The sequence below is a fragment of the Macaca nemestrina genome, chromosome 15 (assembly GCF_043159975.1).
Source record: "Macaca nemestrina isolate mMacNem1 chromosome 15, mMacNem.hap1, whole genome shotgun sequence".
NCBI lineage: Eukaryota > Metazoa > Chordata > Mammalia > Primates > Cercopithecidae > Macaca > Macaca nemestrina.
The window spans coordinates 100,652,255-100,678,938 of NC_092139.1; the positions used below are offsets into that span (position 1 = coordinate 100,652,255).

Consider the following 26,684-nt stretch of genomic DNA (forward strand, 5'->3'; position numbering starts at 1 on the left):
CAGGTCACCCCCACTGGGGGTGGGATGGAGATAGAGAAAGATTTTCATGTTTCTGATGCAACACGTCGGTTGCTGATTTGTGGCCCAGGCAGAAGTAGGGGAGACAGTCAATGGGCCATGCAGAAAATGGTTGAAGGCAAAACATTCAGGCTTTGCCAGTTAACAGGAGAGTCACGTGGCAGGCTGGATGGGCAGAGATGTGGGAGAAGAAAGACCTTGGAACACAGAGGGACCCAAGATCTGATGATTCTAGCTCCATTATTTTCTCCTGAGAACAGCTCACCCTCCTGGCACCTTCCCATTGCCAGATAGAGGGACTCCCCCACCCCAAACGATGGTGCAGCCTCTCAGTCCTCCATGCAATTAGCAAGGTCCAGTGAACCAGGAAGGGAAGGAATGCTCTAAGAGTGATGAGACTCCCTACACCTGTATGGGGATCTGCGGAGGCAAAAGACTGAGACATAACAGGGTCAGAGGATGTGACAAATGATCGCCACCTTTCACCTCTGAGAACAATAGAGAAGGAGACTTTTGTGGGAAGGATCTGATCACAGTTGACATCACTTATTCACTCCCTCATTCGATCACTACTTATTAAGCCTTAGGTGGACTAGGCACCACACCAGACATAGGAGTAGATACAGCAGATACAGTGGCAGATGTAGTCTTTGTTCTTGGAGAGCTTACATGCTCATTGAAAAGACAAAAGTAAATAAATAAATAAACAGATAAAAAGAATGAGTACTATGAATAAAATGCAAAATCAATGGAATTGAGAATAAGACGTGGGGTGCAGGGGAGATTGGACTTCAGTTGGTAGAAAAGGCTTCTTTGAAAGACACTGAGGCTGGGAGCAGTGGCTCATGCCTGTAATCCCAAAACTTTGGGAGGCCAAGGTGGGCGGATCACGAGGTCAAGAGATCGAGATCATCCTGGCCAACATGGTGAAACCCCATCTCCACTAAAAATACACAAATTAGCAGGGTGTGGTGGTGCATGTCTGTAATCCCAGCTACTTGGGAGGCTAAGGCAGGAGAATCACTTGAACCCAGGTGGCAGAGGTTGCAGTGAGCCAAGATCTCGCCACTGCACTCCAGTCTGGCAACAGAGCCAGACTCTGTGTCAAACAATAATAATAACAATAATAATAATTTAAAAATAAATAGATAAAGAGAAGAGTACTATGAATAAAATGCACAACCAATGTGATTGAGGATAAGAAGTGGGGTGCAGAGGAAATTGGACTTCAGCTGGTAGAAAAAGTTTATTTCAAAGACACTGAACATATACAGATAGACCATCTACTATGTGCTAGAGTGTACGGGCTTTAAGGAAACAAGCACAGAGACAACATAGCTAGCTCTTGGCCTCAGGGGGCTTACTACCTAATGGGAGGGACAGACACAAAAATAGAAAATGACCACACAGGGCATTCACACAAATATTACTCTCAACTCACAGAAAAAGCAGCCAACTCAGCCTGAAGGTCAGGGGTCACTTTCCTGAGGTCACGGTCCATCCATCCAGCCAATGTTTGGTACCTAGTCTTTGCCAGGGCTGCAAAGGTGAGTGCAGCAGGATCTGGATGTATGTGTCTGCTGAAAGCACACAGGCAAGGACAAAGGAGGTAGGTACACCCTGGGGGCACCCGAGAGAGAGATGAATGTTCCTGGGTATGTCCTTTAATGTACAACAGGCACAGAGCAGAAGACCTGGGTTTGAGTGGGCAGCTCTGGCACCTGCCGCCTGATTTTGGACCAGCTTCTGCTTCCTCTTCTGTAGATGGGGATAAGAATATCTATTCACAGGGTTGTCAACAGGATTATATGAAGACACAGATTTAAGGGCCTCTGTAACCTGCCAAGAATGTGCTAGCAAGTGAGCTGTTCCCCGGTGGGCTGCAGGGGTAGAACTTGATCTCCCCAGGTAAGGAAGTGCATGAGCACAACTCGCCTTGGAGACAAGCCCAGGTCCCATTCAGCTATTTATTTCCTAGTGCTGCCTCAGGCCAGTGTCAACCTTCCTGAACCTTGGTTTCCTTATCTGTAAAAATAAGGACATTACTACATCTGCTGTAAGGACCCCATGAATGATACCCCTGACACATGGCAGGTGTTTAACTAATGTTCACCTCTTTCCCTCCTGTGCGTCAACATGATGGGTGGAGGGTGGAGACTAGCTGGGTATGTCCCTGAGAACATGACAGGACATTTTCTCCCTCAAAGAGGAAGAAGATGGCAGTGTCTGCCTTGCTCTAAATGAAATCCTACTTGGTTTTGAGCATGATGGAGACCTTCCCTGTCTAATCCCTGGGAGCTCCCTTCCCCTCCAGCATAGGCCTTTAGGGTAAATAGAGTCATCAGGGCCAGGCAAGGTGGCTCATGCCTGTAATCCCAGCACTTTGGGAGGCCGAGGTGGGTGGATCACCTGAGGTCAGGAGTTCAAGATCAGCCTGGCCAACATGGTGAAACCCCGTGTCTACTAAAAATACAAAAATTAGCCAGGCATGGTGGCATGAGCCTGTAATCCCAGCTACTCGGGAGGCTGAGGCAGGAAAAACACATGAACCTGGGAGGTGGAGGTTGCAGTGAGCCAAGATCAAGCCATTGCACTCCAGCCTGGGCGACAGAGTGAGACTCCATCTTAAAAAAAAAAAAAAAAAAAAAAAAAAAAAGTCATCAAACACCCACTCCCTGTGACTGCAGAGGACAGGCTAGAATGTCATCCCCCAGTCTCTACCCCTCTCCTCTCTAAAGACACAGCACTATGTGACCCTCATTCCTACAGATGTCTGCAAGTTCACAGTCTTCGTACCACAGAAAGGGTTAACATTTGGAAGGCTACATCATGCCTTCAGCAAACACTTATTGAGCATCTACTAAGGGCCCAACTGAGGAAATCCCCACAGGAAAAGTAATATACTAAAAAGTAATTCATACCAAGGTGCAAGTGACTAATATCTGATCATTCCAGAAAAGGGTTTTTGATGGCATAAGGAAGATAAGGGGATCATGGGGATATTGTGTGTCTTGTTTGGCAAGGGAATGTGGAGCCTGTCAAGGTGAAAAGTGCAGAGCACCAAAAGAGAGGCTAAGAGCATTTATTATCTATTCATCCACCCAACTACCCATCCATGAATCCATCCAACCATCCATCCATCCATCCATCCATCCATCCATCCATCCATCCATCCATCCATCCATCTATCCATCCATCCATCCACATATTCATCCATCCATGCATCCATCCATGCATCCATCCACCCACCTACCCACCCATCCACCCATCCATCCATACATTCGCCCATCCATCCACATATCCATCCATCTAGGATATACTATATTCTCAGCACTGTGTTAGATAGGCCCTTGAAATTACACTGAACAAAACAGCCCCCTTGCCATCCTGGTTTTTACTGTCTAGCCAGGAGATAGTCCCAGAAGAGGAACTAGACCAAATAGTTACTCTGACGCCTGTCTTCTTTATCAGAAGTTGCTAACTAGTAGACCTCATAGAATCCACAGTCTTGTTTTGTTGCACTTAAATTGTATAATTTTACTTTTAAAATAGAACATTCGCTAGCAAGGTGACTCACGCCTGTAATCCCAGTACTTTGGGAGACTGAGGTGGGCGGATCACTTGAGGTTGGGAGTTCGAGACCAGCCTAGCCAACATAGCGAAACCCCATCTCTACTAAAAATAAAAAAAAAAAAATGGCCAGGCGCAGTGGCTCACGCCTGTAATCCCAGCACTTTGGGAGGCCAAGGCAGGCAGATCACAAGGTCAAGAGATTGAGACCATCCTGGCCAACACAGTGAAACCTTGTCTCTACTAAAAAAATACAAAAAATATTAGCCGGGCGTGGTGGTGTGTGCCTGTAGTCCCAGCTACTCAGGAGGCTGAGGCAGGAGAATTGCTTGAACCCAGGAGGCGGAGGTTGCAGTGAGCCAAGACAGTGCCACTGCACTCCAGCCTGGGCGAGAGTGAGACTCCGCCTCAAAAAAAAAAAAAAAAAAATTAGCCCGGCATTGTGGTGCACACTACTGGGGAAGCTGAGGCAGGAGAACAGCTTGAACTCAGGAGGCAGAGGTTGCAGTGAGCCGAACCTGCACCACTGCACTCCAGCCTGGGTAAGACAGTGAGACTCCATCTCAATAATAGTAATAATAATAATAATAATAATAGAACATTCATATAAAAATTCGTATCTCTGACTTTTCTTGAAAATCAGTAACTCGACAACACCAGGCCCTTATTCCCATATGGCAAAAACTGGCTGCATGGCCTGCAGCTGCTGCCTCAGAGGAGGCATCAGTTCTCACACCCAACACAGTTCCCAGTGCTCCCTGTCATCTCTGCAGCCGAAGCCAAGTGGCAGATATCATCTGTCAGAGAGCCTATGCTGCTGCTTTTCTTATAGCAGGGAAATATTTCTCTATGCCTGTGCTTTTTCCTACCACCTGCCCCTTCACTCACAGACTGATTTGTCCCCTCTGAGCAGCTGCACAGGCAACCCCTAATTTCGCTAAGCCTATTCTGAAGATGGCAATTAGCTCAGCGCAAATCTTCAGGAAACCCGCACTCCTGTCCCTCCTGCAAACCCAGGGCAGGAAGTCAGGAAAATGGAAATGAAGCACCATCCCTTCTCCTGCCGTCACAGATGGCTTCTCTCCTGTCGAAGATGCACGTCCCAGGCAGGCCTCCACAGGCCCCAGGGCTTCCTAGACGTTCTGTAATGAGGCTGGCATCTGCCCAGAGCCCTGCCTCCCCCAGGGCAAGGCTGTAACTCAGGCAGAAATCAACTCCACCCCAGGAGTAGCTATTGCTCAAGAAGACTCGTGCATCCGAGGGACTCTTTGGAAAGAAGGTCACTTGGAGGGCCTGGGCCAGAAAGCCAGGTTGTGGAGGATAAAACACGACTCACAAGTGAAATGCTGAAACTCCTCAGAGTTTGCCCAAGGCAAGGGCATGAGAAGTGACTAGAGAAGACATCAGAGAGAAAACAAAAGGTTTCAAGTCCGAACTTCCTTTTTAAAGGCTTGCAGCCTGACCCCTTCATGGTCTAAGCCCCATTATTTTTCCCAAATGGGTAGCCAAGCTGTGTCTGAACACCTGCACGTGATGGGGAGCTCATTGCCTCACCCGGCAGCCCACTCAGTCTCTGGATGACTTGGTCAATTAGATGAATTTTCTGTATATTGAGCTGAAATATGTCTCCCTCTTTGTTTTCCCCCATTGGTTCCAGTTCTACCAGGTGGAAGTCTCACGAAACAAGTCCTCTAGCTGGGGGATTTCTAAACTTGGCTTTACATCATTTAAAAAATTCATCTCAGCCAGGCATGGTGGCTCACGCCTGTAATCCCAGCACTTTGGGAGGCCAAGGCGGTTGGATCACCTGAGGTCAGGAGTTCAAGACCAGCCTGACCAATACAGTGGAACCCCATCTCTACTAAAAATACAAAAATTAGCCAGGTGTAGTGGTGGGCATCTGTAGTCCCAGCTACTGGGGAGGCTGAGACAGGAGAATTGTTTGAACCTGGGAAGCGGTGGTTGCAGTGAGGTGACATCACTCCATTGCACTCCAGCCTGGGTGACAGAGCGAGACTCCATCTAGGGAAAAAAAAAGAAAGTTCATCTCCTGAGCTCCAATCTAGATATTCTGATTCCATCATTGCAGGGGGACATCTCAGTGTGGCCTGTCCTGTATCCATTCTGCCTTCTTCTGGTAACGGCAGCTCTATTTGCATTCGCATTGATGGAAGCAAGGCTTTTTTTTGTGCAGTCCTGGTGCGACTGTCCCAAAGTGCCCGCAGAGCAAGGAGTGGAACAAGCCGGGCTTGTTCTTCCCCAGGAATTTGATTTTTGAACAGAGAGAAACAAGGATGAAAGCAAGCAGGAGCTGATTTATCCCGAGATTGTTCCTGCCACCTACATCTGTGGAGGAGTCTAGGGATCCAGGGACCCAGCGTCCCCATCTTTCTGACACTCAGGTCTCCCTGTTTTCCTTTGCTTCTGAGAGCTTCCCCATACATTTTCAATAAACCTCTTTTGTTTGTTTGTTTTGTTTTGTTTTGTTTTGAGACGGAGTCTTGCTCTGTTGCCCAGGCTGGAGTGCAGTGGTGCAATCTTGGCTCACTGCAACCTCCACCTCCTGGGTTCAAGTGATTCTCCTGCCTCAGCCTCCCAAGTAGCTGGGACTACAGGGTCCCGCCACCACGCCCTGCTAATTTGTGTATTTTTAGTAGAGATGGGGTTTCACCATGTTGGCTAGGCTGGTCTTGAACTCCTGACTTTGTGATTCACCCGCCTCGGCCTCCCAAAGTGTTGGGATTACAGGCGTGAGCCACCACGCCCGTCCCAAAGTCTATTTCTTTTTCGTGCAAAGAACTGTATCCAACACAGAGGGTGTAGATGGTGCCTGGGAATCTGAATGTCATTGTGATGGAAAGTCTTTTGGGGGCCATGCTCTTAGTCCATCCTCACTGTTTAACATAGGAGAAACAGAGGCCAGAGAAGGTGATCCCTCAGTACCAGCCTCAAGACCCCACAGCATCTGCAGAGTTCTTTAGAAAGGCAGCCAAGAAGAGAAAAATTTAGGAAGAAACAGCACCCATCAGATTTCTCCCCACACTCTCTTCTGCTCAAAGACATTTCCTCCAGATTTTCTAGCTCCTATTTCCGAGGGTGAAGCTCTCCCCCAAGACTCCACTAGGACGGGGGTAACAACTCTTCACTGTTCCCCCCCTCCTCCCCAAAAGAGCTGGGTAGGAAGCAGCAGAGGCACCAGGCCGCTGGATTGGACGGCATGTAGACCTCACGGAGAGGGGTCAGCACTTGAAAAATTCCTCAAGTCAAAGGGCTCGGGGCTTGGGTGCCGCACAAGGCCCTCACTGTGTGCACATTGTCTCCCTGATAAAAGGGGCCGGGCCTGGGAAAACGGAGCCGTCTCTAGGCGACGGGGTAGGCTGCTGAGGAATGCCCAGGACCCCTCCCTCCCCCAGACACCAGGGCCAGGACGGCGAGGGGGTAGGGAGGGGCAGGGGGTGCAGCGTGGGTGCCCAGAGGGAGAGGAATGAAGTTCAGAGCCCCTCCAGGTGGTGTTGGGTGGTGTGTTTGAGTCATGGAATGAAGCAAGCAGAAAGTGACAAAACTCCCTTCATTAGGCCCTTCCTATCTCCACCCCCAGCCCCTCCAGCCATCCCAGAAACTCCTTCATTTCCCCACGCAAACAGGCAGGGCCTGCCCTTGTTCAAGGAGAGCCTTAGGGGTAGGGGAAGCGGTGGAGAGAGGCACAAGGATTTCGTTCCTCAGAGCCAAGTGTCTTCAACAGAGAGTTGTGTGTCTCCACTCTAAGCCTCTCAACCAACTCTAGGAGGAGGGGACTGACTTGGAGTCGGCACCTCATCCTCCCAGCGAAGGGACTGCCAGCCTGCCAGGATCTTGACACCCTCCTCTAGGGCTTCTGGAAGACGGCCCTCCAGCACATCCAGCTGAGCTGAGGGGCAGGCCAAGTGGCTTCCTTCCCCCTGGCTTCCACAATGATTATATTCACAAGCAATTAGTAATTGCAATTAATTGTTAATAACAGTTACCATTTCAGGGCCTCTTAGGACAGCCTAAGCCATGTACCAGCTCCACCCATGTCATTATCTCTAATCTTTCCAGTTACCCTTCCAGGAAGATATTCCATGACCCTGCCTTCCTGCTGAGGAATGTGAGGTTCGGAGGTTGCATTTGCCCAAGGTCACATAACTGAGAAGGAAAACAGGGACCAGAGCCCACAGTACCCAGACCGTCTGGCTCTGGACTGTCCCTTCAGCTTTGCTCCCTCCCTCCTTGCTGGTGACAGACAGTCCTCGTCACAGGCAAGGAAAGCTACTCTCTGAGAATGGGGTCAATAGGGAGATCTGGTTTGGCTCTTCCAGCCAGAAAACAAAGCAGCTCTAAGGCCAACCTCTCACTGACCCCATGGTAGCAGAGCCAGCAGTGTCTCTTATTGCTGCCCTCCATAAGCAGAGAGGCCAGATAAAATCCAGGACATCCAAATTTTCCATCCAATCCAAATTTCCAATGAACAATACATCATTTTGTAGTATAAGTCTATCCCAAATATTGCATGGGATATACTTAGACTTATTCATTGTCTATCTATTAACTGGGTGTCTTGTATTTTTATTTGCTAAATCTGACAACCCTACCCCTAAGCCACTGCTGGTGGTGCCAGTTCTGAGTTCACCCCCCTATCCTTCCTCCAGGTGGCACAGGTGGATGCAGAATGTCCTGATCATCACAGGGCTGATCAAGCCCAATACAGTCCTTACAGGGACAGGCCAAGATGCCCTGCAGTCCTCATGCCTTTGGTCAAAGCAGCCTGAAGCTGCTTTTTTTTTTTTTTTTCTGAGATGGAGTCTCCCTCTGCTGCCAGGATGGAGTGCAGTGGCACTATCTTGGCTCACTGCAGCCTCTGACTCCCTGGTTCAAGCGATTCTCCTGCCTCAGCCTCCTGAGTAGCTGGGATCGCAGGCATGCACCACCACGCTCAGTTAATTTTTGTTTTTTAGTAGAGACAAGGTTTCACCAGGTTGGCCAGGATGGTCTCGATCTCCTGACCTTGCGATCCGTCTGCCTTGGCCTCCCAAAGTGCTGAGATTACAGGCATAAGCCACCGCGCCTGGCCCTTTTTTTTTTTTTTTTTTTTTTTCCCTAAAGGAAATGCTGGCCTCTGAGTTACCAGCTGCACCAGAAGGAGGGGAAGCTTTGTAAATAACATACAAGTATCAGGTGCTCTCCTTGAATTCCAGGGCAACTGAATATTTTCTAAGGCTCTCTTCCAGGGCATCCTTAATCCTGAACTTTCCCTTTAATAGTAACAGCATTTGGCAAGAGTATCCATTCATTCCTTAAATCATCCATCTATCCCGGCCTCCCATCCATCTATCCTAGCCAGGCACTGTGCTAGGCTCTGAGAGTCAGGGGTTGCATAGGAAAGGCATAAACTCTAACTTTGAGTCAGAGCTGGTCCAATATGGACCAAACAAAGTCACTCACACCTACATTGAAAAATGGCCGTGGAGGAGAGGAACTCAGCATTCTCACTGGACACTCATAACATCCCTGCGAAGTTAGTGGTATAGGGAAGATGATGGCATTGTGATCCCACTTTACAGACAAAGAAACTGAGGTGCCGAAAGGTACAGTATCTTGGCCAAGATCACAGAGATAGTGAGTGGCAGAGCTGGGACTTCAAGCCCATGCTACCACCTGCCTAGAGTTCTCTCGAGTATTATCTTCTTTCCCATTTAACTCTCAGGAATATGTCTGATGTGTGTTAGGAAATCACATCTTTACTATCTAAACAAAGGGGAAAGAACAGAAAAGATCTTGCCTGAGATCCCTTGGTGCTTTAAAAAGAGGAAAATATTCTATGCACATCCAAGGACAATTTCTGTAGAAGGTCCAATTTGCAAACCTGAACTCGTAAGTATGTGTATGGCTAAAGGAATTCCCTTTTCCCTGGACACCCTTAATGCTCTGGCCTCCCGGAGGGCTCCAGCAGGGCGGGGCCGCCTGGCTAGAGGTGGGGCGCCTTCCTCTGAGGGTGAGGTCACCGGAATCCTGTGCTTGGCTTTGCACTGTAACATGGAGTGCTGCCACCCATTGCCTAACACTGCTCTCAGATGCTGGGTGTGTGCCGGGGTGTGAGGCCCCAGGGTCCTGCTCCCCAAGGCCAATGTCCTCAGGAGCAGTACAGGAGGGGCTGAGCTTCGGGTGGGAGAGATCAGGGAGTGGCATAAGAACTGCGGTGCCCAGGCTGGTCCTTTGGATGGGCCTGAGCCAGATCACAGATGTTACTGGCATTTGCTTTGATTTTGGACTCAGAGCCTCAGTCTTCCTTACGTATACAATGAGAATAGTATTAGGGCTCCACACAGTTATTGGGAGGGCTAAATTAGAGAATCTGTGAAAGCCATTGAACCCCTGGTCAGGGGAAGTGCACAGATGCTTGCCAAAAGATGATGATGCACACATGACCCCATCCTCAAAGAGATCTGTCATTCATGTGCTTGTTCAGTCATTCGACCAACACTCTTCAGCATCTATCTCGTGCCACACATTGAAGCAGTAGCAGTGGTCAGCAGGAGAGTGGCACCATCAGAAATTCCTTTCACGAAGTTAGCCCAGTTCAAGTTCCAGCCCAGCCCCCCTTCTGTCTCCTTGAGCAGGTGCATGGTTTCTCTATGCTCTGCCCCCCTCACCTTTAAATGAGCCAATAGTCAACTCCTGCTCATTGGCAAATGCTTAACAACCAGTTCTCTGGATGGGGGAACAAAAAGCCCTGCTTTCTAGCATTTGCCAATTTCCACAGTGTAAATGCTCCCGCAACAGCCAATGTGACTTTCGGCTGGACTGGGTCAAGGTGAGAGGGAAAAAGAGAATTTTAAGAATGCCACCAATGTCATTCCTCAGTTTCACTGTCACACCCCCAACCTTGTCATTGCCAGTAACACACCACCTCCCACATTCCTCATTCAGTCAACAGGCATTTCCTACGTACCTATTATCTGCCCTGTTCTAGGCATGGGCAAATAGACACCATGTAGAAGTGGGTGGGCAGGTAGTGCTGAAGGGCACACAGGTGATGACCATACAGCGTAATAACTCTTGGAATATCTAGAAATGCACAAGGTGCTTAACAATGGGCATCATTAATCCTTGTTTAGTAGGAAAGTGTAGTCTGATATTCCTCCACCAGATGGATGGTAGCTGGGGAGGGTTTCGGAGGGTTTCAAACCAAGGACACCCTTTTTATTTCTTACCCAACAAATAAAAGAAAAAAGAAACCATTGGGAAGGGTGGGCAATAAAAGCGAAGATAACAATAGATCATTGTGGAAATGGAATAGCAGATATTCTGAGAAAAAGGCTACCAGCAGAGTAAGAGGACGGGAGAGCCAGGGCTCCAGAGGCCACCCAGGCAGGACTGCAGTGAGCTGGGGAGGAAGAGCTTCTATCCACCGCTCCCCCAACACCCCTCCTCCCCATTCTATCCAGGCTCCAGAGACCTTGTAGGATAAACTGAGGGCGGGGAGGTACACCAGCTCCACCTGTCTTTTTTATTTTTTGGGTCATGTTAAAGGTTTTGATTTTGAAAATCAAACCTGGGGTTCTGGTACATTCTATAAGAATAGTTTAAAAAAAAAAAAAAAGTCCCTCCATCCCCCTTTTTAAAAACAATTTCAAATAGCAGCCTTACAGTGACTCTGGCATCCTGGTAAGTAAAGAGTCAAGATTTTATACAGAGGTGAATAAAAATAGAAATTCTTCCACCGTGTGTTCTGTGTTACTGATCCCTAAGGTGAGGTGAGTTTCAGACTCCATTATGCACAGGACAAGTTATCCTGCTTGGACGAGGGTAGGGCAATGACGTATGATAATTGAACAGTTACTGTGTGTTGAGCTCCAGGAATATTAAGAAGAGTAAGAGACAGGCCTTGTTCTTGCAGAAGAGATGATTATAATACAGATACAGGCCGGGGGCAGTGGCTCACGCCTATAATCCCAGCACTTTGGGAGGTCGAGGCGGGTGGATCACGAGGTCAGGAGATCGAGACCATCCTAGCTAACACGGTGAAATCTCGTCTCTACTAAAAACACAAAAAATTAGCCGGGTGTGGTGGTGGGCGTGTGTAGTCCCAGCTACTCCAGAGGCTGAGGCAGGAGGATGGTGTGAACCTGGGAGACAGAGCTTGCAGTGGGCAGAGATCACGCCACTGCACTCCAACCTGGGCGACAGAGCGAGACTTCATCTCAAAAAATAATAATAATAATAATAATAATAATACAGATACAGTGTGGTATGTGTGCCCACAGCATAAGGAAGTATGTTTTAAGTTACTCGAGGGAGGTCAATATTAACACTGCAGGGTGGGGGGCGTCAAGGAAGACTTCTCAGAAGAGGGGACACCTGAGCAGGATTTCAAACATGAATGGAAACTGGCCAGGTGTACAATATAGGGAAGGGTATTCCAGGTAACAGGGAACAGAATGTACTAAGGCGAAAAGGTGTGTTTGAGAACTACAAGCTGTTTACTCTTCCTGCAGAATAAACAGCACAGGGCCAGGCACGGTGGCTCACATCTATAATCCAAGCACTCTGGGAGGCCAAGGCAGGCAGATCACTTGAGGTCAGGAGTTCGAGATCAACCTGGCCAACACGGTAAAACCCCATCTCTACTAAAAATACAAAAATTAGCTGGGTGTGGTGGCCCGTGCCTGTAATCCCAGATACCCAGGAGGCTGGGGCACAAGAATCGCTTGAACCCCGGAGGCGGAGGTTGCAGTGAGCCAAGATTGCACCACTGCACTCCAGCCTAGGCAACACAGTGAGACTCTGTCTCTAAAAAACAAACATAAAACAAAATAAAAACAAACAGTAATAGCACAGGAAGCAGAGCTGGAAGCAGAACTAGAGGGAGGGCAGGGCAGGCATGCTTATGACTTTGACTTTGAGGGCAACGATTCCCCCACCACAGGATTATATTAATAAAAGGAGATGCATGGGGAGGGGGCAGGCAGAAGCAAAGTGAAACTGGTCAGATTTGTGTTTCAGAAAGACGACCCTCGGGTGGTCACATGGAAGGTAACCAGGAGGTGAACTCAAGATGGGAGGCTTCAGACCAGTGAAGCTGCTGGAAAATTCTAGGCAAGAGAAGCAGTGGAGTGGCAGCGGGGCTGAAGAGAACTGAGTTTGACATCAATTAATTATAATTCTCCTTTCCCTTATGGTTCTCAAAACCGACAGATCAGGCCGGGCACGGTGGTTCACACCTGTAATCCCAGCACTTTGGGAGGCCAAGGTGTGAGGATCGCTTCAGCCCAGGAGTTCAAGACAAGCCTAGGCAACACAGTGAAACCCCATCTCATTTAAAAACAAACAAACAAACTGCTGACTGTCCCCCACCATCCCAGAGAAGAGTATCACCTTTAGTTCAGACCTACCCGGAGCCGGGCTAGCTTAACCAGGCTCGTCTCCTCAGACACCCCCAACAGGAGAGAGTATCTTTAAATGCCTGGCCATGAGTTCTCCCAGCAAAGATGGCTTTGTGACCCTCTATTTCTCCTGAAGATGAAAGGTCTTTCTCCAGGTCACTGGCCAGGTTTTGGATCGTCCTCAGGGGACCCAGGCTGGCTCAGAGTCCACAAGCTGGACACATCAGGTGGGGGACAGTGGTATCCTGCAACTCCCCGACCTGTCCACAACGAAACCTGATTCTACTGGAAGGCCCTGGACCAGGAATGGGAAGACAGAGAAATGTCTGTCTTCCTGAGAAGAGATGAGAAGGGTAGAAAAAGGGGCAGCAGCATCATCGTTCCTGTTGGGGTGGGGATGGGCTCACTGTCTGTCCAGACTGCAGTTCCTCTCCTGCTCATTATCATCTGAAAGGGGAAAGAAGGGGGCCTGTGAGCTGGCTTCATCCCTTTAACCACTTCCTCCCCTGGGAGACCACTCACACAGTGCACGAGGGGCTGGAGAGGGGGCTGACCCAGAGGCATGGAGGCTCTGCAGAACCGCCCAGGCAATGCGGAGCTGCCCCGCCACCTGCTGGCCGCTCCTGGTGGCAGGGGACAGGCATTTTTCCAGGATTCTTCAGGGCAGGACTGAGACTCTAAGGCAGCCAGCATCAATTTGGAGAAAGCCAGGAAGGTATTGAGATTCAGAGAGGTTAACAAGTTCATGAAAAATCTAGGATGGAGTTCTGTAGGGGAAGCTGGTATGTTGGCAGTAGGAAGTCTCTGTCACAAACGTCTAATAATTGCAGAGCCAACTGCCAGGTGAGTTAATGAATCTTAGTTTCTTCTCCCCTTTTTCACCCACTGAGGGGCAAGAACACCATAAACCTAAGATTGTCAAGTCCTAATTAAAGTGTGGGCATAGGACGTATGATTGAAATACATTGGGAAAAATTCCTCTGACCAAAGCTGTGTCCCCCGCCATGCACATAGCCTAAAATTCACTCACTGGTCCTTCCTATGGATTAGACAGACTGAACAGCAAAATCAAAATTTAAATGTTATGGCGGAGGCCATTCATTGCATTTCAACCTCATTCACTATTTCCCTACCCTACTATACACCACATGGACACTGGAGGGACAGAGATTAATAAGACCCAACTTTATCACCTAGGACTCACGGGAAGAGTAACCAACAGACGAACGGGTTAAATAAATAGTACAATGGGATAAATCCTAATCCTGACTGCCCAGCATATTTGGCATGAAGAAATTAAACAGGCATGCCTACAAGGGGCTACTGTTAAGATGATTAATGTTGCACAGGAAGGATCATGATAGTCTGCAATAATAATACACACTTATGCAGTACTTACTGTCTACCAGGCACATCCTATGCACTGTTACACTAACTCAGATCTTAACTCCACTTACATATATTAACTCTACGACATAGGTACTATCATTATTCCCATTTAGGTGCAGTAACTTACAAAGGTTATATAGTTACTTCAGAGTAGAGATGGAATTTGAACCCAGATAGCCTAGCTCTGATGTCTGTATTCTTAACCACTGCACCGTACTGCCATTTATTAAGATCAACCTCCACGCAAAGATGTAACTTCCCTGACAAACAGCTGAGCCAGGGATAACACAGCCAGCAGAGAACACTCAAAATCAAAGTCAAATGTTGGGTTCAAGAGAGATAGAAAACTTCAAGGGCCATGTAGGCATTCTGACTACCAAGCAGATAGGCATTGTTCAGGGCAGAGGGCCTAAAAGCAACACCCCGGCAGATATCAACCCCTAAGCTCAGAGCCTAATAGTGATGCTTTACATAAACACATAAGCAGAGACAAACAAAGTTTCATGATAAATGCCCTTAAGCAAGCAGCAACACCTAAGATGATTCACATGGGATTGGAACACAGGTGATTCACACGACCACTCCAGTTAAGAAGAAGCAATTTCTGAGCGGGAAAGTGGAGACTGACGTCTGAATCTGCTGAACATACTTTAATGTTGACTTTATATAGAGTATGCATTAAAAGCTATAAAGAGCACCAGGTGCAGTGGCTCACGCATGTAATCCCAGCACTTTGGGAGGCCGAGGTGGGCGGATCACAAGGTCAGGAGATCAAGAACCTCCTGGCTAACATGGTGAAACCTCGTCTCTACTAAAAATACAAAAAAATTACCCGGGCGTGGTGGTGGCTGCCTGTAGTCCCAGCTAGTCGGGAGGCTGAGGCAGGAGAATCACTTGAACCCGGGAGGTGGAGGTTGCAGTAAGCTGAGATCGTGAAACTGCACTCCAGCCTGGACAACAGAGCGAGACTCCATCTCAAAAAAAACCCAAAAACACAAAACTATAAATAGCGAGGCATAGGTTTAATCATTCCCAACCTGTTAATGTCTCAAGGAGTGAATGTGCGTATATACATACACATTGGACTAACAGAGCATCTGGCACATTTAATGAATGGGATACATTCATTTATTCAGTTAATACATGCTACTTGGTACCTACTGATACAGTTTGACTGTGTACCCACCCAAATCTCATCTTAAATTGTAGTTCCCATAATCTCCATGTGTTGTGGGAGGGACTTAGTGGGAGGTAACTGAATCATGGAGGCAGTTACCCCCAAGCTGCTGCTCTTGTGACAATGAGTTCTCACAAGAGCTGATGGTTTTATAAGGGGCTTTCCCCTTCACTTGGCACTCATTCATTCTCTCTCCTGCTGCCCTGTGAAGAGGTGGCTTCTACCATGATTGTAAGTTTCCTGAGGCCTCCCCAGCCATGTGGAACTGTGAGTCAATTAAACCTGTTTTCCTTTATAAATTACCCACTCTCAGGTAGTTATTTATAGCAGTGTGAGAATGGACTAATAAAGCAAATTGGTACCCCAGAGAGTGGGATGCTTCTGTAAAGATACCCAAAAATGTGTAACTGACTTTGGAACTGGATGACAGGTAGAGGCTGGAACAGTTTGGAGGGCTCAGAAGAAGACAGGAAAATATGGGAAAGTTTGGAACTTTCTAGAGGCTTGGAGGGCTCAGAAGACAGGCAGACATGGGAAAGTTTGAAACTTCCTAGAGACTTGTTGAATGGTTTTGACCAAAATTCTGATAGTGATATGGATAATGAAGTCCAGGTTGAGGTGGTCTCAGATGGAGATGAAAAACTTGTTGGGAACTGGAGTAAAGGTAGCTCTTGCTATGCAAAGAGACTGGCAGCATTTTGCCCCTGCCCTAGAGATCTGTGGAACTTTGAACTTGAGAGAGATGATTTAGGGTATCTGGCAGAAGAAATTTCTAAGCAGCAAAACATTCAAGAGGAAGCAGAGCATAAAGTTTGAAAAACCTGCAGCCTGACAATGTGATAGAAAAGAAAAATCCATTTGCTGGGAAGAAATTCAAGCCCACTGCAGAAATTTGCAGAAGTAACAAGGAGCCAAATGTTTATCACCAAGACAATGGGGAAAATGTCTCTAGGGCATGTCAGAGACCTTGCAGGCAGCCCCTCCAATCACATGCCAGAAGGTCTAGGAGGGAAGAATGGTTTCATGAGCTGGGTCCAGGGCCCCCGCTCCTGTGTGCAGTCTCAAGACTTGCTGCCTATGTCCCAGCCACTTCAGCTTGGCTAAAAGAGGTCAAGGTACAGCTGAGGCTGTTGCTTCAGAGGGTACAAGCCCCAAGCCTTGGCAGCTTCCACGTGGTGCTGGCCCTGCAGATGCATAGAAATCAAGTACTCAGGTTTGGGAACCTCTGCCTAGATTTCAGAGGATATATGGAAACACTTGAGTGTCCAGCCAGAAGTTTGCTGCAGCGGTGGGGCCCTCATTGAGAACCTCTGGTAGGGCAGTGGGGAAGGGAAATGTGGGGTTGGAGCCCTCACACAGAGTCCCTACTAGGGCACTGCCTAGTGGAGCTGTGAGAAGAGGGCCACTGTACTCCAGACCCCAGAATCGTAGATCCACTGACAGCTCACACTGTGAGCCTAGAAAAGACACGCAATGCCAGCCTGTGAAAGCAGCTGGGAGTGGGAGCTGTACCCTGCAAAGCTATAGGGATGGAACTATCCAAGGTCGAGGGAGCCCACCTCTTGTGTCAGTATTACGTGGATGTGAGACATGGAGTCAATGGAGATTATTTCAGAGCTTTAGGATTTAATTACTGCCTCACTAGATTTCAGATTTGCATGGGGCCTGTAGCCCCTTTGATTTGGCCAATTTCTCCCATTTGGAATGCGTTTATTTACCCAATGCCTATACCTCCATTGGATCTAGGAAGTAACTAACTTGCTTTTGATTTTACAGGCTTCTAAGAGGAAGGGATTTGCCTTGTCTCAGGTGAGATTTTGGACTTGGACTTTTGGGTTAATGCTGGAATAAGACTTTGGGGAACTGTTAGGAAGGCATGATTGCGTTTTGAAATGTGAGATTTGGGAGTGGCCGGGGTGGAATGATATGGTTTGGCTGTGTACCCACCCAAATTTCATCTTGAATTGTAGTTCCCATAATCCCCATGTGTGATGGGAGGGATCCAGAGGGAGGTAATTTGAATCCCGGGAGCGGTTACCCCCATGTTGGTGTTCTCATGGCAGTGAGTGAGTTCTCACAAGAGCTGATCATTTCATAAGGGGCTTCCCCCTTCGCTTGGCACTCATTCATTCTCTCTTCTGCCACCCTGTGAAGAGGTGCCTTCCACTATGATTGTAAGTTTCGTGAGGCCTCCCCAGCCATGTGGAACTGTGAGTCAATTAAACCACTTTCTTTTATTAATTACCCAGTCTCAGGCAGTTCTTTAGGCAGTATGAGAACAGACTAATACACCTACTACGTGGTCACCTTTGGAGACACGCACATGCAACCCTGTTCTCCATCCCAAAGGCCATGCACGTGTCCACTGTCAGACATTTCTGGTTCCCATCCATGTATTCCTCTGCTCTGGATGCAATGCTTCCATCTCCATGTTTGGGCTTACCCCCTGATCTGCAATTTCTTTTTTTTGAGACAGAGTCTCGCTGTCTCCCGGGCTGGAGTGCAGTGGCGCAATCTCGGCTCACTGCAAGCTCTGCCTCCCGGGTTCACACCATTCTCCTGCCTCAGCCTCCCACGTAGCTGGGACTACAAGCGCCCACCACCATGCCTGGCTAATTTTTTGTATTTTTAGTAGAGACGGGGTTTCACCATGTTAGCCAGGATGGTCTCGATCTCCTGACCTCATGATCCGCCCGCCTCGGCCTCCCAAAATGCTGGGATTACAGGCGTGAGCCACCGCACCCGGCCTGAACTGCAATTTCTATGTCTCCAGCTAGACTGATAACATTTATCACCTCTGAGTACCTAACAGCTGGGATAGAGACTTACTCTCCAAATGCAGCTCCACATAAGCAGGAGCCTGTTCCCCACTATACCCATGCATCTCAGCTATGCCTGGCACCGAATCAGTGCTCAGTAAACTACCTGGTGAATCACTGCTACAGTGATCTTGACACAGGTGTCAGGTCTCTGCCACTGGGGAACTTACCAGCTAGGGGGCACTGCCTGAGAAGAGGCTGGCAGTGGTCACTTCTGCCCACCTTTGGTGTTCAGAAGACAGGCTCTGGAGCCAGACTGCCAGTATCTGGAAGAGCTGAGATGTACACTCAGGCACTCTGATCCCAAGGGTCTGGGATAAGGACTGTGGACTTGTATTGCTTTCTTTTATCCTCATAATAAGCTCATTTTATGGAAGGAGGGTGGCTGAGGCTGACAGGTTAATCTGGCAAGTACCACCAGATGTATTTCAGATTTTAAAAGTTTTCCATTTTTAGGAAGGTAATATGGTGAATATACCATATTTTATACAACACTTCTAGCAGGCTCTGAACTATGCTCCATATCAAACACATTCAGATGCTTGCAGCAAATCATATGAACAAACACACTTAGTATAATTACAGCCTCACTTTCCTGCAGATTAGGCTTTGCTACCAAAAGAATTGCAAAATATTTTCTAGTTTCCAGAGTGTGTTGGATTTGGGATTTGCAGGCAAGAGACTGTGGACCCGTAAATATAAAGCTGTTAGAAGAGAAAGTGGCACTGAGTAGGTGCTGTGGGCCTAGCATGCAGCAGCCACTTGGTACATGTTAGTTTCCTTCTCTCCAGCCAGGCTCTGATAGCACCTGAGCCTCTCATAGCACTCCCCTTCTATTTCCCCAAGAGATGAGATAATCCCCACTCCTCTCTTGCCCCAGAAGGCAGTAGAACTTGCAAATTCCTGCTTACCAGTCTGTATGGGCATCATCAATCACCAACAGGATCCTGGGTCTTTGAACAATGGGCGTGGAGGGACCTGGAGGCTCCATCAGTCCTGAGGTGGCCTGAGGGGCCTGCTTCATGGCACTGGAGAGGGAGCTAAAAAGGCTGGATCCTGGAGAGGAGAAGGAGGCAGCCAGGGGCTGGGGGTGCCTCCTCTCCATGGCCGGGGAAGCAGGTGAGCTGGTGGAGCTATCTGGGCGCTGCAGGTCCGTCATATAGCCATTAGGCAGGTTGGTCACGAAGCTGCTGTCAGAGAGACGTCGCCGGAGGAAATTCATGGCTGTGGATGGATGGAGATGACTGGCTCCTACCCGGACGTGTGTAGGTGAGGCCCAGAGGACAGGCTGCTGCCAGGTACAGGGAGTGGTAGGACTTCCGCCAGAAGAGCCAGGGGGATTTTGCACAACCAGCAGTCAGCTTTAGCTGCCTTTGTTTACCTGCTGGAAATAAGCCAACAAATACATAAGTGGAAATGACCTCCACCCCCTTAAAAGCAAACAGATACAGCATTTTCCTGCCCCACTGCAGGTGGCAGTGTAAATTAGGACATCCTTCTGGAAAGGAATTTGGCTACATGTATTAGGAGGATAGCTTTTTAGCCTACAGTTTCCATTTTCTGGAATTACATTGCAAAGAAAGATTCTAAGTTACAGAAAAAGCTTCATGCACAAATATGTTAATCACAGGTTATTTACACTAGCAAAATACTGGGAAGTATCTCAACATTCAACCACAGTTTAACGAATAAGTCAACTACAGCACAGTTACTCAATGAACCTTTTGTGGCTATTTTTAAAGGTGTCTTGAAGGAGGGATTTTGGTAACAGAAACAATTTCATGTTTTAATGACAAATTTAAAAGATAATGATTCAAAATTATAGGAACCAAATGACTACAAAGATGTACAAGTTGAAAGAACAAAACTTTGGAAATAAAAGAAATCAAAGTGTTAACAGTGATTATATTTTGGTAATCCAAGTACATGCCTTTTTTTCTTTTTCTTTCCACTTACTTATATTTTTCAAATTTTTTAGAATGCTTATTATTTTGGACTGGCCTGCCCCCCACCTTACCAAACTTATATGTTGAAGATAATGCTGAATATGATGCTTTGGAATTGAGCCCTTTGGGAGGTAATTATGGTTAGTGGGGTCATTAGGGTGTGCCCCACGCAATGGAAGCACAGCCCTTATAAGAAAGGATGCCAGAGAGCTTGCTTTCCCTGCACTATGTGAAAGCGAAGGTAAAAGGCAGCCATCTGCAAACTAGGAGAGGGCCCTCACCAGAACCAGGCAGAGGTGACACCCTGACCTTGGACTTCCCAGCCTCCAGAACTGTGAGAAATAAGTATCTGTTGTTTAACCCACCCAGCCTATGGTATTTTGTTATGTCAGCAGAAGCAGATAATATACACATCCATTGCTTTTCTAAACAGAATAACATAAGTGAAAAACAACCCACACTGTTCATTTGAGATCAAAACATCCCACTGAGAACAATGAGTATTTAAACCATTAGACTTTATATTTTTTGTTAAGATTATTATATACATTTTTTTTTTTGAAACAGGGTCTCACTTTGTCAGCCATGCTGGAGTGCAGCGGCATGATCTTGGTTCACTGCAACCTCTACCTCCCAGATTCGAGAGATTCTCCTGCCTCAGCCTCCCAAGTAGCTGGGATTATACGCACCTACCACCACACCCAGCTAATTATTGTATTTTTAGTAGAGATGAGGTTTCATCATGTTGGCCAGGCTGGTCTCAAACTCCTGGCCTCAAGTAATCTGCCTGCTTTGGCCTCCCAAAGTGCTGGGATCACAGGCGTGAGTCACTGTGCCCAGCCAGTATTTTTATTGTAGTAAAATTTACTTAAGATTGAAATGCACAGTTCTTAGGTATATACTTGAGTTTTGATAAATATATATACTGGTATAATGTTTATTATATTTCTATTACCTCAGAAAGTTCTTTTGTGCCCCTGTAGTCCATCCATACCCCCAATAGGCAAACTCTTCTGATGCATGTCACCATTTATTAATTTTATCTGTTCTTGAGCTTCATATAAATGTAATCAAATATATTATGCTTTTGTTAATAACTGCTTCCCTCAATGGTTCTTAGATGCAATATGTTGTATAGCAGTCATTCTATTTTTAAAATCGCTGAATATCATTCTAATGGATGGATAAACCACAAATTGCTACTCTGTTCTCCTGTTGATGAAAATTTGAGGTCAGGCATGGTGGCTCACACCTGGAATCCCAGAACTTTGGGAAGCTTCAGCAGATCACCTGAAGCCAGGAGTTTGAGACCAGCCTGGCCAACACGGCAAAACCCCCTCTCTACTAAAAATAAAAATAATTTAAAAAAAAAAAAAAAAAAAGGCTGGGTGTGGTGGTGTGCACCTGTACGCCCAGCTACTTGGGAGGCTGAGGCATGAGAATCGCTCGTACCCAGGAGGTGGAGGTTGCAGTGAGCCAAAATTACGCCACTGCACTCCAGCCTGGGTGACAGAGTGAGACTTTGTCTCAAAAAAAAAAAGAGAGAGAGAGACAAAAGAAAAAGAAAGGAAAAAGAAAAGAAAAATAAAATTTGAAATGTTTCCAGTTTTCAGGAATTATGAATAAATTGCTGCAAGAAATTTTTATTTAAGTCTTTTTGTGGAGAGAGATAGATGATGAATGGATGGATGGATAGACAGATTGAGAAGTAGATCTTTTCTTTGAGGAAATACCCAGGAGTTAATTTGTTGGGTCACGGGGTAAGTGTATGTCTAACTTAATAAGAAACTGTCAAAAAGTTTCCCATAGTGGTTGTTTGATTTTGCACACCCCATTTGAGAATTCCCGTTCCTCCACATCCTTTCTCACATTTGGTTGTTGTCTTTTTCATCTTACCCGTTCTAGTGGGTGTAGCACAGTACCTTATTGTGTTTTAAATTTATTTTGCCTGATATTTAATGAGACTGAACAAGTTTCACAGGTTTACTGGCCAGTGACATATCTTCTTTTGTGGAGTATCTATTCAAATCTTTGGCCCACTTCTAAAAGGCAAGTTGTTTATCTTTTTATTTTTGATTTGTAGGAGTTCTTTATATATTCTAGATACAAGTCCTTTGCCAGACACGTACATTCTAAACATCTTCTACCATTCTGTGGCTTGCTACTTCATTTCCTTCATGAGCAGAAGTATGGCAGAATAAAACAACTCTTAAAAAAGTGAATTATTTGAGATAAAAGCATCCCAATAAGAAAAAAAATCATACCATAGGATGAGATCACACTGGTATTGGGAATACTTTACATATTCTTTCATATATATGTATCTAAACACACACATATATATATGTATGTAATATAAATATATATACATATATAAAGTCTATTATACATATCTGCAGATGTTTTGATAAACAGAAACTTTTATTTTTATTATTTTTATTTTTATTTTTTTGTTTCAGACCGAGTTTTGCTCTTGTTGCCCAGGCTGGAGTGCAATGGCACGATCTCAGCTCACCACAAACTCTGTCTCCTGGGTTCAAGCGATTCTCCTGCCTCAGCCTCCCGAGTAGCTGGCATTACAGGCATGCACCACCAGACCTGGCTACTTTTGTATTTTTAGTAGAGATGGGGTTTCTCCATGTTGGTCAGACTGGTTGTGAACTCCCAACCTCAGTTGATCCGCCCACCTCGGCCTCCCAAAGTGCTGGGATTACAGGCATGAGTCACTGTGCCCGGTCAGAAACTTTTATTTTTATGAAACCGAATTTATCAAATTTTTCATTTATGGTGTTCCTGTATCTGTTCTTAAAAATCTCTGCCAGGCCGGGTGTGGGGGCTCACACCTGCAATCCCAGCACTTTGGGAGGCTGAAGTGGATGGATCACCTGAGGTCGGGTGTTTAAGACCAGACTGACCAACATGGCGAAACCCATCTCTACTAAAAATACAAAATTAGCCAGGCATGGTGGCGCATGCCTGTAATCCCAGCTACTTGGGAGGCTGAGACAGGAGAATCACTTGAACCCAGGAGGTGCAGGTTGCAGTGAGCCAGGGTCGCGCCATTGCACTCCAGCCTGGACATGAGCGAAACTCCATCTCAAAAAACGATAGAAAAAAAAATCTGCCTACCCCAAGATCACAGTCATACCGTTCTGTAACATCTTATAGAAGCTTTATAGTTCTACCTTTTCTATTGAGGTCGGGGATCCATCTAAACTTGATTTTTGAGTGATATGAAGTAGAGTATGAAGTTCCTTTTCACCCCCGTTCATTTATCCAGGTTGCCAGCACCATTTATGAAAGTATTTTTCTCCCATTGAATTGCTTTGGTGGCCTTGTTGGCACCAATTGGCTGTATATGTGTGGGTCTACTTCTGGACTGTTTAATACACTCCATTGATCTATTCTTATATTTATTGATTGCTATGGCTTTCCAGAAAGTTTTAAAATCAGGTAAAGTGAGTCCTCCCACCTAAATTTTCTGTCTTAAGATTGTCTTAAGTATCTTAGGTCTTATTTTCATATGCATTTTAAAATCAACTTTTATGAAAAAGTCTGTTGGAATATTGTTCAAGATTGCACAGACTGAGCAGAATTGTCACTGAACAATATTGGTTTTTCTGCTTTATGAACACAGTGGACTACTATATTCAGAAAGTTTTTCGTGATTTTCAATATAGAGATCTTGCATACACTTTGCTAAATTTATCCTACTTTGTTTGGGGGTTTTTTGCATGTTTTTAAAATGACACTGTTTTCTAAGTTTCACTTTCCATTTGTTTGCTGCCAGTATAATATTATTTTCAATATATCGACATGCTAAATTCAAGTGTTGTTGCTACTAGTTGTTTATAGATTCCTTAATACTTTCTACTTAAATAATCACGTAATCTACAAAGCGAGATATCTTTACTTCTTTCTTTCCAATCTAAATGACTTTTACTAATTTCCCTTATCTGATTGTCCTAGCTAGGGCCTCCAATATTGAACAGAAATCATGAAAACACACACCTTACTTTGTTCCTAATCTTAGGGGAAAAACACTCAGTATCTCACCATTAATGTGGTGTTAACTGTAGGTTTTTTGGTAAATTACTAGATTCAGGCAGTTCCCTTTATTATTATTTGGATGAGAGTTCTTATCATGAATGGGAGTTGAATTTGCCAAGTGATTTACTAAATGTATTGAGAGGATTATGTGTTTTTGAAACCATTTATTTGCTTAACAATGTGGTAAATTACATTGATTGATTTTTAAATGTTAAACCAAACTTGCATTCCTGGGATAAATCCCACTTGATGATAGTGTATTACCCTTTTTATATACTGGTGGATTCAATCTGTTAACATTTTGCTATTTTTTTGTCTATGTTCATGACAAAAACATTGGTCTGTAGTTTTATTTTTTGGCAATGTCTTTGCTAGGTTTTGGTATCAGTGTAATGTTAACCTCACAAAATAGATTGGGAAATAGTCCCTCCTTTTCTATTTTCTGAAAGAGTCTGTGTAATATTGTGGGTTTTTTTCTTAAATTATTGGCAGAATTCAACAGTGAAACCATCTGGGGTTGGTTTTTCTTTGTGGGAAAGTTTTTAATGATGAATTGAATCTCCTTTATAAAGCTATTCATCTTTTGTTTTTCTTTTTATCTCAATTTTGACAATATGGGATTTCGAGCATTTTGTCCATTTCATCTTGGTTGTGATACTTACTGGCAATAAAGTTGTTCATAATATATCCTTTCTGTAGGATCTTATGATTCCTCCTGATATTCCTGATATTGGTAATTTGCTTTTTCTCTCTTTTTGACTGATCCATGTTGCTAAGAATTTATAAATTGTATTACTCTTTCAGGGCACCAACTTGCAGCCTTTTCAACTTCTCCATTGTTTGTTTTCCATTTCACTTATTTCTGTTTTTTATTACTTACTTTCTTCTCCTTACTTTTGGTTTAAGTTTAATTTGCTGTTCTGTTTTCTAGAGTCTTGAGCTGGGAACACAGATCATTAATTTTAAACCCTTTTTTCCACCAATAAAAGTATTTAAAGCAATGTGCTTCCTTCCCAGAAATTCTCACATGTTGAATTTTCATTATCATTCATTTCACATTATTCTGTATATCCCTTATAATTTTCTGACCCATGTATTACTAAAACATGCATTTAATTTTCAGATTTCAGTGCTTTTTAATTATTGTCGTGTTAATGCTTTTAATATAAATCATTTGTGATTCATGAACATAGTCTATAAGGTTTTAAATCTTTGCCATTCATTAAGATTAATTTTGCCGGGTCCGGTGGCTCACGCCTGTAATCCTAGCACTTTGGGAGGCTGAGAGGGCGGATCACGAAGTCAGGAGATCAAGACCACCCTGGCTAACACAGTGAAGCCCTGTCTCTACTAAAAATACAAAAATATTAGCCAGGCATGGTGGCGGGCGCCTGTAGTCCCAGTTACTGGGGAGGCTGAGGCAGGAGAATGGTGTGAACCTGAGAAGCAGAGCTTGCAGTGAGCCAACAGTGCGCCACTGCACTCCAGGATAGGGGACAGAGCGAGACTCCATCTCAAAAAAAAAAAAAAAAAAAAAAAAAAGATTAATTGTATGGTTCAATATAGTCTATCTTGATGAATGTTCCAGATGCACTTGGAAAGAACACGTATTTTGCAGTTGTTGGGTGTAATGCTCTGCAAATATTACTTAGATTGTTTTCAAGTCCAATTCCCCAGGTAGCTGACAGTCCCTTGGTCACTTGCAAGCAGGAAGTTTATTAGGCAGTGCTTCCATCCATGCTCAACAACTGTGGGCAGGAATGAAAAGCAGATGTGGGCTGAGAGACAGATAGACCCACCAAAGGTTCAACAGAAGCGTCAGTTGATCCTAGTGGGCACATGGACCTGGGGCATCTCTTTCGATGTCCTCATTTTCCAGCCACTCTGTAAGCTTATACTCTGACCACTGATTTGTCAAACCAGCAAAGCTGCAGTTCTCCACTTTAGTTCCAGCTGCTCCATGCCAAGTGGCCTGGGAAGAGCCACCTAAATGTATATTTCACTAAGTGGGTGTGGTTTCCTTCCCTCAAGGGTCAAATCCTGTCCACATCCTATTTTTTTGTTTTTCTCCAACAACCTCAAATCGTTTGAAATATTTTGTCCAAAGTTCATCATTATCATCTGTGAGAGGTTTAGTCCAACACAGGCTACGGAATCATTACTGGAACTGAGCCTCTTACATTTTTCAAATACCAGACAGAAAAGTTAACAAAATGTTAGGGTTGACGGGATCTTCAGCGTTTATTTAACAATTCTTTCTTCAGGAACTCTGGTCAACCTTTCATTGGTAGGAATTCCCTGATTTTGAAAACCA

The 26,684-nt window shown here is 45.6% G+C and overlaps 1 protein-coding gene across 8 annotated transcripts in view; it reads right to left on the reverse strand.

Moving 5' to 3' along the window:
- The window catches only part of LOC105493997 (synapsin III), a 550,021-nt gene that overhangs the window by 478,061 nt on the left and 45,276 nt on the right, over positions 1–26,684 (reverse strand). For 6 of the 8 annotated variants that reach the window (XM_011762037.2, XM_011762038.3, XM_011762041.3 and 3 more), the window contains exon 2: positions 19,286–19,758. In XM_011762037.2, coding sequence (XP_011760339.1) covers positions 19,286–19,596 — 311 coding nt within the window. In that variant the 5' untranslated portion in view covers positions 19,597–19,758. The remainder of the gene's footprint in view (positions 1–19,285; positions 19,759–26,684) is intronic. The other 2 variants (XM_024796611.2, XM_071080478.1) reach the window with 1 other exon arrangement.